The sequence below is a fragment of the Heteronotia binoei genome, chromosome 2, assembly GCF_032191835.1.
Source record: "Heteronotia binoei isolate CCM8104 ecotype False Entrance Well chromosome 2, APGP_CSIRO_Hbin_v1, whole genome shotgun sequence".
NCBI lineage: Eukaryota > Metazoa > Chordata > Lepidosauria > Squamata > Gekkonidae > Heteronotia > Heteronotia binoei.
Window position 1 is genome coordinate 198,086,339 of NC_083224.1, and position 14,859 is coordinate 198,101,197.

General features: G+C 50.4%; 1 protein-coding gene across 1 annotated transcript in view; it reads left to right on the plus strand.

The window, feature by feature from the left end:
- COMP (cartilage oligomeric matrix protein) overlaps nucleotides 1-14,859 on the plus strand; it is a 93,232-nt gene that overhangs the window by 31,458 nt on the left and 46,915 nt on the right. Inside the window, exons 4-6 of the mRNA XM_060233141.1 lie at nucleotides 3,877-4,049; nucleotides 7,657-7,794; nucleotides 11,148-11,225. Coding sequence (XP_060089124.1) covers nucleotides 3,877-4,049; nucleotides 7,657-7,794; nucleotides 11,148-11,225 — 389 coding nt within the window. The remainder of the gene's footprint in view (nucleotides 1-3,876; nucleotides 4,050-7,656; nucleotides 7,795-11,147; nucleotides 11,226-14,859) is intronic.

Genomic DNA, 14,859 nt, shown 5'->3' on the forward strand with positions numbered 1-14,859 from the left:
TAAGACAAAAATGTGTGAACTGCAGGCTTAAAAAACCTGTGAGCTAGCTTGCACTAACTCAGCTTAGAGGGAATGCTGGTGCCCTATGCTATCTGCCCCCACTCAGCGGGGATGGGGGAGAAAAAAGAAGCGAAAGGGCGTGGGGTGAGTGCGTATCTGTTTAATAGCAGGACCAGTTCAGATCTTCAAGGTGGTTGTCCTGCGTTGCCCTGGACAGGTGGATCCAGCCGGCCGTAAGAGTCTGGAAACGGCACCGGATAACACCGCCCAAGGTGTGGACTACAATTGCCCAGCCACGCGTGATTGGGTGTGCCCACTGTTGGCACCTGGCTGGGGCATGCAGCCAGAGCTGGCCCTGCATTTCTGAAACTCAGCCGCCTCCTACGCCCGCCCTGAGACCCCTCCTGCCTTCCGGAAACTTCCCAGTCTGTGCCCAGGAAGGTCCCCGAGGGGGGCAGGGGTAGCCATCCCTTGCAAAGTACTTAGCTTGGAGAAACGTCAACTGAGGGGTGACATGGTAGAGGTTTACAAGATTATGCATGGGCTAGAGAAGGTAGAGAAAGAAATACTTTTCTCCCTTTCTCACAATATGAGAACTCGTGGGCGCTCGGGATAAAAGGAAGTGCTTCTGTACCCAAAGGGTGATTAACATATGGAATTCACTGCCACAGGAGTTGGCGGTGGCTACAAGCATAGCCAGCTTCAAGAGGGGACTGGATAAACATCTGGAGAGAGGTCCATCAGTGGTTATGAGCCACAGCATATTGTTGGAACTCTCTGCCTGGGGCAAGTGATGCTCTGTATTTTTGGTGCTTGGGAGGGGCAACATGGTGAGGGCTTCTGGTGTCCTGGCCCCACTGATGGACCTCCTGATGGCACCTGGATTTCTTGGCCACTGTGTGACACAGAGTGTTGGTCTGGATGGGCCATTGGCCTGATCCAACATGGCTTCTGTCTGGGTCAGTGATGCTCTGTATTCTTGGTGCTTTGGGGGGGGGGCAACAGGGGGAGGGTTTCTGGTGTCCTGGCCCCACTGATGGACCTCCTGATGGTGCCTGGGTTTTGGTCACTGTGTGATGCAGAGTGTTGGACTAGATGGGCCATTGTCCTGATCCAGCATGGCTTCTCTTATGTTCTTATGTGACACAGAGTGTTGGACAAGATGGGCCATTGTCCTGATCCAACATGGCTTCTCCTATGTTCTTACCAGCTGGTGGTTTAGGGCCTGCTTTGTCACTGGACAAAGTAAAGTAAACAGGGGAGGCGTGCGAAATGATTCAAGGAGTCCAATGATTACATAAACGGGTACGGCAATGGGAGCTGTAAAGAGGGGAGCTGAAACTGTAAACGGCAAGAGGCCCAGCTTGTGATATTTCAGTGCCAAGAAGAATAGGGTTGCCAGTCTCCAGGTGCTGCCTGCAGAGTTCCCCCTTTTGCAACTGATCTTGAGGCGACAGAGATCAACTTCCCAGGAGAAAATGACTGGAGGGTGGGCTCTGGGTTGTTCTGTACCAGCGGGGTCCCTCCTCTCCCCAAACCCCACCTTCCCCAGGCTGTACCCCCAAAATGTCTCCCAGGCTCCACCCTCACCGCAGACTTCACCCCTAAATGTCCAGTCCAGAATTGACAACCCTGTGAATGATGCCCTGCCACTGAAACGGAACCCTTTGGGGAGTAAATTGTTCAGGGTGGTAAATTGTTCAGGGTGGTGAGAACCAAGAGAGGATTGTGAGGAACTCCAAAGGGATCTGTTGAGGCTGGGTGAGTGGGCGTCAACGTGGCAGATGCGGTTCAATGTGGCCAAGTGCAAAGTAATGCACACTGGGGCCAAGAATCCCAGCTACAAATACAAGTTGATGGGGTGTGAACTGGCAGAGACTGACCAAGAGAGAGATCTTGGGGTCGTGGTAGAGAACTCACTGAAAATGTCAAGACAGTGTGCGTTTGCAATAAAAAAGGCCAACGCCATGCTGGGAATTATTAGGAAGGGAATTGAAAACAAATCAGCCAGTATCATAATGCCCCTGTATAAATCGATGGTGCGGTCTCATTTGGAGTACTGTGTGCAGTTCTGGTCGCCGCACCTCAAAAAGGATATTATAGCATTGGAGAAAGTCCAGAGAAGGGCAACTAAAATGATTAAAGGGCTGGAGCACTTTTCCTATGAAGAAAGGTTGAAACGCTTGGGACTCTTTAGCTTGGAGAAACGTCGACTGCGGGGTGACATGATAGAGGTTTACAAGATAATGCATGGGATGGAGAAAGTAGAGAAAGAAGTACTTTTCTCCCTTTCTCACAATACAAGAACTCGTGGGCATTCGATGAAATTGCTGAGCAGACAGGTTAAAACGGATAAAGGGAAGCACTTCTTCACCCAAAGGGTGATTAACATGTGGAATTCACTGCCACAGGAGGTGGTGGCGGCCACAAGTATAGCCACCTTCAAGAGGGGTTTAGATAAAAATATGGAGCACAGGTCCATCAGTGGCTATTAGCCACAGTGTATGTGTGTATATAAAATTTTCTGCCACTGTGTGACACAGAGTGTTGGACTTGATGGGCCGTTGGCCTGATCCAACATGGCTTCTCTTATGTTCTTATGAGTAAGAGTGGGGTTTGGGGAGACTCCCCCTTTCTTTTTCTTAATTAAATAAATGACTTCAATTACAATCAACATTAAAATATATCAAATTGTGATATACAGGATTTTGTGGTAAAATATTATTATTCATGAGGTAAGTCACAACTTGGTTACCACAACTTTTTTCACAATAGACTGAGGCGAACACTGTGAAGAAGAAATACACCATTTTTGTTAAAATGAAATAATCCCATATTTTGTCCTGGTTCTTCAAAGACGGAGGATATTTATCTTTCCATTTCGTTGCTAGTTCTGTTTCTGCTATTGATGACAGAACAGATATAACATCTTTCTTCCCCCCCCCCCCTCCCGTGTTCAATATCATAGTTAATCCAACAACCAAGCAAAATCAATGCGGGGTCAGCAGGCAAATTAACACTCAGCATTTGATTTAACACTGAAATAACTCTTTTCCAGTAATGTAAAATAAAAGGACAAGACCACCAATGATGAAAGCACAATGCTATTTGACCACATTGTTTAGGACAAATTAGAGATACCAAAGCTTTAAATTTATATAATGTGAAGGCGGCAAATACCGGATTCCTCGTCTGATGACATGTGCTTAGGACACACGAAAGCTTACGTTCTGAATAAAACTTTGTTGGTCTTAAAGGTGCAACTTGACTCCTACTTTGTTCTTTGGCAAATACCACTGTAAAACTAATTTTGCTGACTGAAATCGCACCGAAAAAATCTTAGAACTAAGACTAGAAGATGATCAGATTTTTAACCAAGAACTCCTTAGTAATTGTTCTTCCTAGATCAGCTTCCCATTGTTTCTGATATAAAATAATAATTTCTTCAGATCTTGAATTTGAAATTTTATAAAGGTAAAAGTAGTCCCCTGTGCAAGCATTTCCAACTCTGGGATGACGTTGCTTTCACGTTTTCACAGCAGACTTTTTACGGGGTGGTTTGCCATTGCCTTCCCCAGTCATCTACACTTTCCTCCCAGCAAGCTGGAGACTCATTTTACCGACCTCAGAAGGATGGAAGGCTGAGTCAACCTGGAGCTGGCTACCTGAAACCAGCTTCTGCTGGGATCGAACTCAGGTCATGAACAGAGAGTTCAGACTGCAGTACTGCAGCTTTACCACACTGCACCATGGGGCTGTAAAATTTTACGCAGTTTAGTAATTAGACTTGGTTGTTGCTCCGCCTTTGTGAATAACAAGCGCTCTATAGAAGTCATTTCATGTTTGATATACATATCCCTCTCTCTTGTCTTGCAGGGATGAACACAGGGGCGATTGGCCCAGCGATAAGCGTGACAGCGTTCAACAGGTGCTACCCGAATCCTTGCTTCCCTGGGGTCACCTGCACGGACACCCCCACCGGCTTCCGCTGTGGCTCCTGCCCCCAGGGCTACACGGGTAACGGGTCTCACTGCAGCGATATCAACGAGGTCAGTGCGGACTTTGAGGGGTGGCAGAGCCTTTTGCTTCTTTGCGGGAAGGGAGATAAACTCTGTCACGTCTCTGGGTCCCTCAGCCGGTTTTGGGAAAGAGTCTTGATTTAGGAAAAACCAGATTGTCCTTTTTTGAGAAACCTTTGATAAGCTTCCAGGTGTTTCCTAGAAGGCCTTTGGAAAATCTTTTGAAAACCAGTGACTCTTATGCAAGAGCTCTGTACAATCAGTTTCATTTCAACAGGCTTCTCCACATTTTCCTTTTCCTTGCTTGTAAGTTCTTGTTGGTTGGAGTTTTTTTTTCCTGGTTTGCACATGTCTGGCATAAAACCTTGCAGTTTAAATCCTCGGGAGATAATGCCAGACATAAAGCAATGTAATATCTAATGGACCAGTAGAGGGAGCAAAATGAATACAGCACAGGAAAGAAAAATCCAAAGCAACAAGGACACGCAAGCAAGGAAAAGGAGAATGTGGGGAAATCTCTTTGATAGGCTTCCAGGCTTTTCCTAGAGGCCTTTTGAAAACCTAGAACAGGGGGGTCGAATCCATTTGTTATGAGGGCTGGATCTGACATAAATGAGACATTGTTGGGCCGGGCCATGTTGGGCTGGGCTGGGCCATGTGTGTACCTATTTAAAATTAGGTAGCAGAGATATAAGCTTTACAGGACACAGATACAATTAAATACTTAAAAAAAAATTAAAACATGCTTAGCACTCATTGGTCTTAAAGGTGCTTTTTTTGTATTTCTCCCATGGGATCCAGGGAACTGGGAGAAGGAAGTTCTGGCTCTTTCCTTCCTTCCCCAGGGGACTGGTGGGGAGGAGCCTCAGCCAATAGAAGGAATAGAGGCTTGGCTCAGTAGCTCTGCTGTGTGATTGAGAGAACTTGGAAAAACAAGCTCTGCCTTCCCCCCTTTCCTCCCCGAGGGAGGAGCCTCAGCCAATGGAGAAAATAGGGGTTTTGCTCTGTAGCTCCTGTACAATTGAGCAAGCCTTGCAAAGCAAGCTGTGATGCAGAAGGAAGCAAGAGAGAGGGAGAAGGAAGCAGATGACAGCCAGTTGCTCGGGGGCCTGATAGGAACCCTCCGGGGGCTTGATTCAGCCCCTGGGCCACACGTTTGACACCCCTGACCTAGAATTTTTAGTAAACCTTATGCAACAACCCTTTATGATCAGGTTCAACCCTACCTTGCAGCTGAGGATGAGCAAGGACACTGCAAAGACAAGATTTGAACTGAGGACTCAGGGCTTCTTGTTCTGCCCCTAAGCCATTATGCTACATTCTATGTGGGCTTGCCCTTGGGGCTGATCTGGAAACTCCAGCTGGTGCAAAACGCAGTGGCACATCTGCTGATGGCACTGCCCGTATGGGCGGGTATTCGGCTGGCGCTATGCCATTTGCACTGGCTACCTATTGAGTCCCGGATTCATTTCAAGGTTCTGGTATTGACCTTCAAAGACCTGCGCAGCTGACCTATGTGCCGCAGCGGGTTTTATGTTCTGAAAACCAACATCTCCTGCTTGTCCCTGGCCATAAATATGTCGGTCTGGTCTTGGCCAGAGTCAGGCCTGGCACAAGGGGTTCTGGCGCCCCTAGGCCAAGGCTTGTCCCCCCCCCCCAACACCACCACCCTGGTTTCTTCTGCGCGCACGGCCCAATGACGTCACCTAAGGTGATGTCATGTGAGCGTGGTCTGCTGGCCCAGACAGCTCCCTCTGAAAGAGTAGGGAGAGCCGGGCGAGGAGTGGGCCCGTTCCTCGCCCAACCCCCCCGCCCCCTGGGCCCGTTCCTCACCCAACCCCCCCGCCCCCTGGGCCCGTTCCTCGCCCAACCCTCCCGCCCCCTGGGCCCGTACCTCGCCCAACCCTGCCGCCCCCTGGGCCCGTTCCTCGCCCAACCCTGCCGCCCCCTGGGCCCGTTCTTCGCCCAACCCTCCCGCCCCCTGGGCCCGTTCCTCGCCCAACCCTCCCGCCCCCTGGGCCCGTTCTTCGCCCAACCCTCCCGCCCCCTGGGCCCGTTCCTCGCCCAACCCTCCCGCCCCCTGGGCCCGTTCTTCGCCCAACCCTCCCGCCCCCTGGGCCCGTTCTTCGCCCAACCCTTCCGCCCCCTGGGCCCGTTCCTCGCCCAACCCTCCCGCCCCCTGGGCCCGTTCTTCGCCCAACCCTCCCGCCCCCTGGGCCCGTTCTTCGCCCAACCCTCCCGCCCCCAGGGCCCGTTCCTCGCCCAACCCTCCCGCCCCCTGTGCCCGTTCTTCGCCCAACCCTCCCGCCCCCTGGGCCCGCTCCTCACCCAACCCTCCCGCCCCCTGTGCCCGTTCTTCGCCCAACCCTCCCGCCCCCTGGGAAGCGGCCACCCGTGTCCTTCTGTGCAAGAAGCACCAGGCAACTGGGCAAGAAGCAACTGAGCAAGAAGCTCCCATTGGAGATTAGGGACCTGTCAGATTTGCTACCTTTGCGAAGGCCTGCAAGACAGAGCTCTTCCGCCGGGTTTCTGGGTGAGGCAGTGGGCATCTACGTTAAACCAAACTAAACTAAATTGGCCTCCCTTGAACAGGACCCCTCGAGATATGGCATCATCGATTAGTGGCCGGCTGGAAATTGTTCTGAACTTATGCCTTTCTGTCTCCTGCTCTAAATCAGGAGGTTTCTACATGTTTTAGTGTATTGTTTTTATGGATTTTTAATGTTGTAATCCGCCCTGAGCCCATTTGTGACATAGGGTGGAATATAAATCTACCGAAATAAATAAATAAATGCACCCTGGGAACAAGGCGTTCCCCCAGTTCTAACCTGTTTGCCTCAAGAACTCACTGGACTTCGTTGAGTCCATGGTGTGCATTCCTGGCTGCGTTCAAGGTAATCAACACAAAATAACTGACTGAGAGCCAGTTTGGTGTGGCGGTTAAGTGCATGGGCTCTTATCTGGGAGAACTGGGTTTGATTCCCCACTCCTCCACTTGCACCTGCTGGAATGGCCTTGGGTCATGGCTCTCGCACAGTTGTCCTTGAAAGGGCACCTTCTGGGAGACCTCTCTCAGCCCCACCTGCCCCACAGAGTGTCTGTTGTGGGGGAGGAAGGGAAAGGAGATTGTAGGCCACTCTGAGACTCTGTCCTTGAAGGGCAGCTTCTGGGAGAGCTCTCTCAGCCACACCTGCCCCACAGAGTGTTTGTTGTGGGGGAGGAAGGGAAAGGAGATTGTAGGCCTCTCTGAGACTCTGTCCTTGAAGGGCAGCTTCTGGGAGAGCTCTCTCAGCCCCACCTGCCCCACAGAGTGTCTGTGGTGCGGGAGGAAGGGAAAGGAGATTGTAGGCTGCTCTGAGCCTCTGTCCTTGAAAGGGCAGCTTCTGGGAGAGCTCTTTCAGCCCCATCTGCCTCACAGGGTGTCTGTTGTGGGGGAGGAAGGGAAAGGAGATTGGAGGCCGCTCTGAGACTCTGTCCTTGAAAGGGCAGCTTCTGGGAGAGCTCTCTCATTCCCACCCACCTCACAGGGTGTCTGTTGTGGAGGAAGAAGATACAGGAAATTGTAAGCCGCTCTGAGTCTCAGATTCAGAGAGAAGAATGGGGTATAAACCTGCAATTCTTCTTCTCCTTCTTGCAGTGCACGGCCAACCCCTGCTTCCCCAAAGTCCAGTGCATCAATACAGCTCCTGGCTTCCGCTGTGAGCCCTGCCCTCCCGGCTACACGGGGCCAGTGCTTGAAGGAATCGGTTTAGCCTACGCCAGAGCCAACAAACAGGTAACTCCTTGGACCGCTTCTCCTCCAGGCAGGGCAGGAGTGCATGTGACAGAGAGAGAGAGGAAGAAAGAAAGACTCCGTGTTAGTCTGTTTGCAGCAGTGGGGAAGAAGCAAGAATGCAGTGGCACCAAAAAGACTAATAACATTTGCAGAAGGGGAGAGCTGTCATGAGCTACTGTTCACTTCTTCAGATCTGAAGCAATGAGCAGTGACTCAGGAAAGCTCTTCCCTTCCGCAAATGTTATTAGTCTTTCAGGTGCTCCTAGACTCTTTGACCAGTTCCCCACTAGCCTGATGCCGCTCTCACGCTCCTCTTCTCCGTGGGGCTTCCGTCGGATTCTACACTCTCTGCCCCGGGGCTGCAACTCACTTTGCCTTTTTCGTGTAGCAAACAGAAACCGGTTTTTAGAGGATCTTGTTTGGCTGTGCGAAAGAGGCGGAGCGAGGTTTTTTGGTAGAAAAAGCCCGGCAGGGACTCATTTGCATATTAGGCCACACCCCTGGTGGCACCGTTGTTCCACACAGGGCTTTTTTGTAGAAAAGGCCCGGTGGGGACTCATTTGCATATTAGGCCACACCCCTGACTGCATCATTGTTTCACACAGGGCTTTTTTGTGGAAAAGGCCCGGCAGGGACTCATTTGCATATTAGGCCACACCCCTGGCAGCACCATTGTTCCACACAGGGCTTTTTTGTAGAAAAGGCCCGGTGGGGACTCATTTTCATATTAGGCCACACCCTGGCAGCACCATTGTTCCACACGGGGCTTTTTTGTAGAAAAGGCCCGGCGGGGACTCATTTGCATATTAGGCCACACCCCTGGCAGCACCATTGTTCCACACAGGGCTTTTTTGTAGAAAAGGCCCGGTGGGGACTCATTTGCATATTAGGCCACACCCCTGGCAGCACCATTGTTCCACACGGGGCTTTTTTGTAGAAAAGGCCCGGCGGGGACTCATTTGTATATTAGGCCACACCCCTGGCAGCACCATTGTTCCACACGGGGCTTTTTTGTAGAAAAGGCCCGGCGGGGACTCATTTGCATATTAGGCCACACCCCTGGCAGCACCATTGTTCCACACGGGGCTTTTTTGTAGAAAAGGCCCGGCAGGGACTCATTTGTATATTAGGCCATGCCCTCTGATGCCAAGCCAGCCGAAACTGCGTTCCTGTGTGTTCCTGCTTAAAATAAAAAAGCTCTGGTTAAAAGCAATAAAGGTATAATATATGTATTATAAATAATCAAAAATACATGTTTTTATTACAGATTATTTTTTTTTTAAATTCTAAGCCCAAATATAGCCTTAATTAAAATTGCAGATCGTAACAGTGTGCACAATCGTTGCTGTTCAGTCGCACAGTCGCACAGACTCTTTGTGACCCCCTGGACAAAGTCACACCAGGCCCTCCTGTCTTCCACCATCCTCCGAAGTCTGCTCAGATTCATGTTTGTTATATCAGTAACACTGTCCAGCCATCTCCTCTTTTGCCGTCCCCTTCTTCTTTTGCCTTCTGTCTTTCCCAGCATCAGGGTCTTCTCCCTTCTCATTGGGTGGCACCATTATGCAACCCTAAAAACCAGGGCTTTTTTTGTACCAGGAACTCCTTTGCCTATTAGGCCACACACCCCTGATGCAGCCAATCCTCCTGGAGCTTACAGCAGGCCCTGTAAGAAGAACCCTCTAAGGTCTTGGAGGATTGGCTGCATCAGTGGGTGTGGCCTAATAAGCAAAGGAGTTCCTGCTACAAAATAAAGCCCTCCTAAAACAGATGGATTTTGGCCTACTGGCCTTCTTCAGTGGTCAAGCATAAACGTCGCACGTTGGCTCAGCTATCGCAATCCTAATATTAATCTATATAGTAGGACCAAGTGCAAATTGTGCTGAAAGGTTCTTAATTCAGTGTTTTTCTTCTGGTTAAGTATTTTGTCCTTGTCTTTCCTTCCCTAGCTTATATATATACTTAAAATGCACGGAAGCAGGTGTATGCTGGGTCAGTCCAGAGAGCCTCCATCTTTCTGGAGCCTTCTTCTAGGGTTGCCAAGTCCAATTCAAGAAATATCTGGGGACTTTGGGGGTGGAGCCAGGAGACTTTGGGGGTGGAGCCAGGAGACATTAGGGCTGGAGCCAAGATCAAGGCTGTGTCAAGCATAACTGAACTCCAAAGGGAGTTCTGGCCATCACATTTCAAGGGACGGCACACCTTTTCAATTCCTTCCTTCCATAGGAAATAATGGATAGGGGCACCTTCTTTTGGGGCTCATAGAATTGGACCCCCTGGTCCAATCTTTTTGAAACTTGAGGGGTATTTTGGGGAGAGGCACTAGATGCTATACTGAAAATTTAGTGCCTCTACCCAAAAAAAACAGGGCCCCCCCCCAGAGCCTCAATTCTCCATGATTTTCTATGGGAATAAATCTCCATAGGGAATAATGAAGGGCCCAGCAGACATTTCCCTCTCCTCCCCCCGCTTTCTGACGACTCTGAAGCGGGGGGAGGGCCTCCAAACAGGGGGATCCCCTGCCCCCACCTGGGGATTGGCAATCCTACCTTCTTCCTGCCCCAGTCTCTTCAGATCCTTAAGGACTGAACCTTGGCATTTCTGCGTGCAGACTAGCATGTGTTCTACTGCAGACTGATGGTCTCCGCCGTAGACCCTGAATGTGGGACTACCCATTCCTTGAAAAGCAACAGAAAGCTCAAAGTGGTCACAAGAGTTTGTCGGATCTGCAAAGGAGTTGAACATGAAGTTGTGAATCTGCCCTAAGAGCAGGCCTTGAATTCAGCAGGAGCTGACAGGAGCACAGCTCCTGAACCTTTCTGAGGGTTCCCCCTCCTCCTCCCCACTTACCTTGTCCATTGAATAGGAGGTGCAGCTGCATAACAATCCCCGGATTAGGAGAGCGGGCAGCCAGCCAGCCACCAGGGGCTTTGCCACACCCCCAGCAGCCCTCATCAACCCCTGGAGAAGCCCGCACCACCCTTTCTCCACTTCTTATGTGATTTTGGGCAGCGGGTGGCCTGCTGGCCTTTTGACTGGGGGGGAGGGGGAGTGCCCAAGGAGAGCCCAAGGTGAGCGAGGCCTGCTTGGTCTGGCTGGATCTTTAGCTAGCCCAAGCAGGCTTCACTTGCCTGGGGCTCTCCTTTCTTGCGTCGGGTTGCTTTTGGCTGGGGGTGCGGTGGCATCTGCTAAGGAGTTATGCTAATGAGCTTCACCACCTATTTTTCTACAAAACGGCCCCTGTCTAAGAGACAACAGTCAACCCAGCTATGGCTTTATCCCATTTCACTCTGCACTCTGTCTTTGTACAAGGACACGAGCGTTCTCTCTCATGCTTTCTCTCTGACCAACAGGTCTGCAGTGACATCAACGAATGTGAGATGGGTCTTGCCAGAGCCTGCGTCCCCAACTCCATCTGCATCAACACCCGGGTGCGTATTCTCAGCGGGCTTGGAGGAGAGCCAGTTCGGAGTAGTGGTTAAGTGTGCAGACTCTTATGCGGGAGAACCGGGTCTGATTCCCACACCTCCACTTGCACCTGCCGGAATGGCCTTGGGTCAGCCGTACCTCTGGCAGAGGTTGTCCTTGAAAGGGCAGCTTCTGAGAGAGCTCTCTCAGCCCCACCCACCTCGCAGGGTGTCTGTTGTGGGGGAAGAAGGGAAAGGAGATTGTGAGCTGCTCTGTCCTTGAAAGGGCAGCTTCTGGGAGAGCTCTCTCAGCCCCACCTGTCTCACAGGGTGTCTGTTGTTGGGGAGGAAGGGAAAGGAGATTGTAGGCTACTCTGAGACTTTGTCCTTGAAAGGGCAGCTTCTGGGAGAGCTCTCTCAGCCCCACCCACCTCGCAGGGTGTCTGTGGTGGGGAAAGAAGGGAAAGGAGATTGTAGGTTGCTCTGAGCCTCTGTCCTTGAAAGGGCAGCTTCTGGGAGAGCTCTCTCAGCCCCACCCACCTCACAGGGTGTTTCTTGTGGGGGAGGAAGGGAAAGGAGATTGGAGGCCGTTCTGAGACTCTGTCCTTGAAAGGGCAGCTTCTGGGAGAGCTCTCTCAGCCCCACCTGTCTCACAGGGTGTCTGTTGTTGGGGAGGAAGGGAAAGGAGATTGTAGGCTACTCTGAGACTTTGTCCTTGAAACGGCAGCTTCTGAGAGAGCTCTCTGTCAAGCACAGGTAGTTCAAGAATAGACTCCTTTGTTTTTAATCAAAGTTAGCTCTTTATTGAAACTCCATGTTTAGTCTTTGAGAAGACTAAAGAAAATACGGTTACAGCCAGCTATATAGATACAAACAGACACATTTGGAATTGTGAGTTCAAAGGGCAAAGCAATAATTTCCCTCTATCTAGCCATAAGCCTTCTAACGCCAGCCTGCGACCAAGATAAGACCTAGAGAGGCCTGGGATCTTTAGGAGGAGTATTGGTACTAAAACAAAGCAAGACAGTTCCATTAAGTAAACATCCTTTGCCAGATGGCTACAGGGGCATGAGAAGAGGGGGGTTGTAAATGAATGATTCCCAGAGCCATCACTTGACCATACTTCAGCTATTTTCCCCTCTATGAAATCAGAGTGCTTGACATACTGCCCCCCCCTTAGGCCCTCCCCTGAGGTTTTTTTTAGGAAACTTAGCATAGAATTGCTTGATCAGGGCTGCGGCCTCTACATTAAAGTGAGAGACCCATTCATCATGGATTTCGGGAAATGTTTCCAGTAGATTAGAAAATGCAACACCCCTCGTTTCATTTCATTTTCTCCACCTCGTGATGGTTCTGGTTCCCTACGGGGATCAGGTCCGGGGCTGGTTGTCGAGGGTGCCTATGCCAGGGTCCTTCTTGTGTAAACTGCAATGGAAAATAGTATGAAACTTACTAATCATTTTAGGTAACTCCAGCTCTACAGTCACTTTGTTTATAATCCGTTTGATCCCGAAGGGACCAATAAATTTATATGCCAGTTTCTTTGAAGTTTAGGTGACTGGTAAGTTTTTTGTTGACAAGAACACAGTATCTCCCACTTTGAAGTCCCCGGCAGGTGAGTGGGATTTGTTGTAATGTTTTTTGTAAGTCTCTTTAGCTGCATCCAGGTTTTCCTGTATGCTTCCCCAAGCTTTCCCCAAATCTCCCTATCATTTTGCCTCAGAGCCCCTCTCCTTTGTTTTCAGGAGGTTGGTTAGCGGTAGCATGATATTGGCGAACCCCTGAATAAATCCTCTATAAAATTTTGCAAATCTGATGAAGGATTGGAGTTGTCTACGCATTTTGGGGGGCTCCCAATCCAGTGCTGTCTGTATTTTCGCTGGGTTCCTTGTTAAACCCTTCCCCGAGACTCTGTATCCCAGATAATCGAGTTCCGTTTTGTGGAACTCACACTTTGACAGTTTGGCAAACAGTTTGTGCTCGTATAGCATTTCCAAAACCTCCCTCACCAGTTTTGACGTGAGAGGGGAGATCCTCAGAATAAATTATGATGTCCTCCAGGTACACCACCCCTTGGTACAGGAATTTCCTCAACACTTCGTTGATGAAGTTCATAAACACCCCTGGGGCCCCTTGTAGTCCAAACGGCATCACCAAGTATTCAAACTGACCCATAGGAGTATTGAACACTGTTTTCCACTTGTCCCTTTCCTTTATGTGGACCCTAAAATAAGCGTCTCTCAAATCCAGTTTAGTGAATATTTTCCCCCTCACCACGGTGTTCAAAAGGTCTTTTATGAGGAGTATGGGGCAGGCGTTCGAGGAAGAGATGGCATTAATCCATGAAAATTCGTGCAAAGCTGGAACCCCCCGTCCTTTCTCTTACGAAATGACACAGGGGCAGCATGGGGGACCGTGGCTGAGCGGATAAATCCCATTCTAAGGTCTTGTCCAGAAATTTTCTAAGCTCGGCTTTCTCTGCCCAGCTCATGGAGTAAATTTTTGCCTTAGGTAGCTCCTGGCCCAGGATCATCTCTGTTGCACAATCCATGTCTCTGTGGAGGGGAAGTTCATTTGCCTCCTCCTTGCTGAACACTGCTTTTAAGTCCTGGTACTCCTTGGGAATCGATCTCACTTCCTCTGTGGTGAGACATCGTTTTTCATTAATCGGTGGGGGCTCGGGCCCCAAACCTTTTGCCACATGTGGTCATCACACATAGGATCTTTCAAGTCAATAATTTGATCCCCCCACTGGATGTCAGGTTCGTGCTTGGCTAACCAACCCACGCCTAATACTATGTCGAAGGAGGAGGAGGGGGCGATTACAAAAATCTCAGTATCCCAGTGGTCTACTATTCCCACCGGCACCCCTTGGGTTTGGTGGGTGTACAGCTCCCCCTTCATGATAGTCCCATCCATCTGCTCAAATTGAATGGGGTGCTGCAACAGGCTGCTTTGAAGGCCTAAAGCCTCCACGAGCTTTGGGGTGATGATGTCTCTTGTGCACCCGGAATCGTGTAACGCTCGGGCATGTATGAGTCTTTTCAACCCAGGGTTCATTAAAGTCAGTGGTATAAAGAATAAAGTCCCCGTTATTCTCACCTGTAGTGGTGCCGTTAGCTCCAGGACCTGCAGCTCGGTGTTGCTCAGTGCAGGTCACTCCCGTTTCCTGCCAGCTCTTCCTCCCAACTTTCTTCTCCCGACTCGGTGATGATGGTTATTCCCTCTTCACCAGAGCTTTGAAGGGTGACGTTCCTTTTGGCCGGCTCTTGCAGGCGTCCCTCCGGTTTCTTCGATTTGGGAGCGCTGGGCTTCGGAGTGAGGGGGGTGGGGCCTCGACGTCTTTCCGGTCAATTTACGGCCAGATGATTTGGATCCCCGCACTGAAAGCATTTCCTGGGCTCAGGGGTTTGGGATCCCCCTGCCCCCGCGGTGGGCTTCCTTGCTTCTGTTTTAACCCCAGACCGAGACTCATGTCCCCCCTTTCCCCCTTTTTGCTGCTGTCGCTGGAGAGCCACTCTCTTCATTATGGTTTCTTCCTCACTGGCCAGTTGTTTCCACCCCACTAGGGTGGTCGGTTGGGCCTGTTGGAGGGCTCGATCCAGTACGCTCACATTTAAGCCCCTCTGGAACTGCTCAATCTACATCTGCTTGTGCC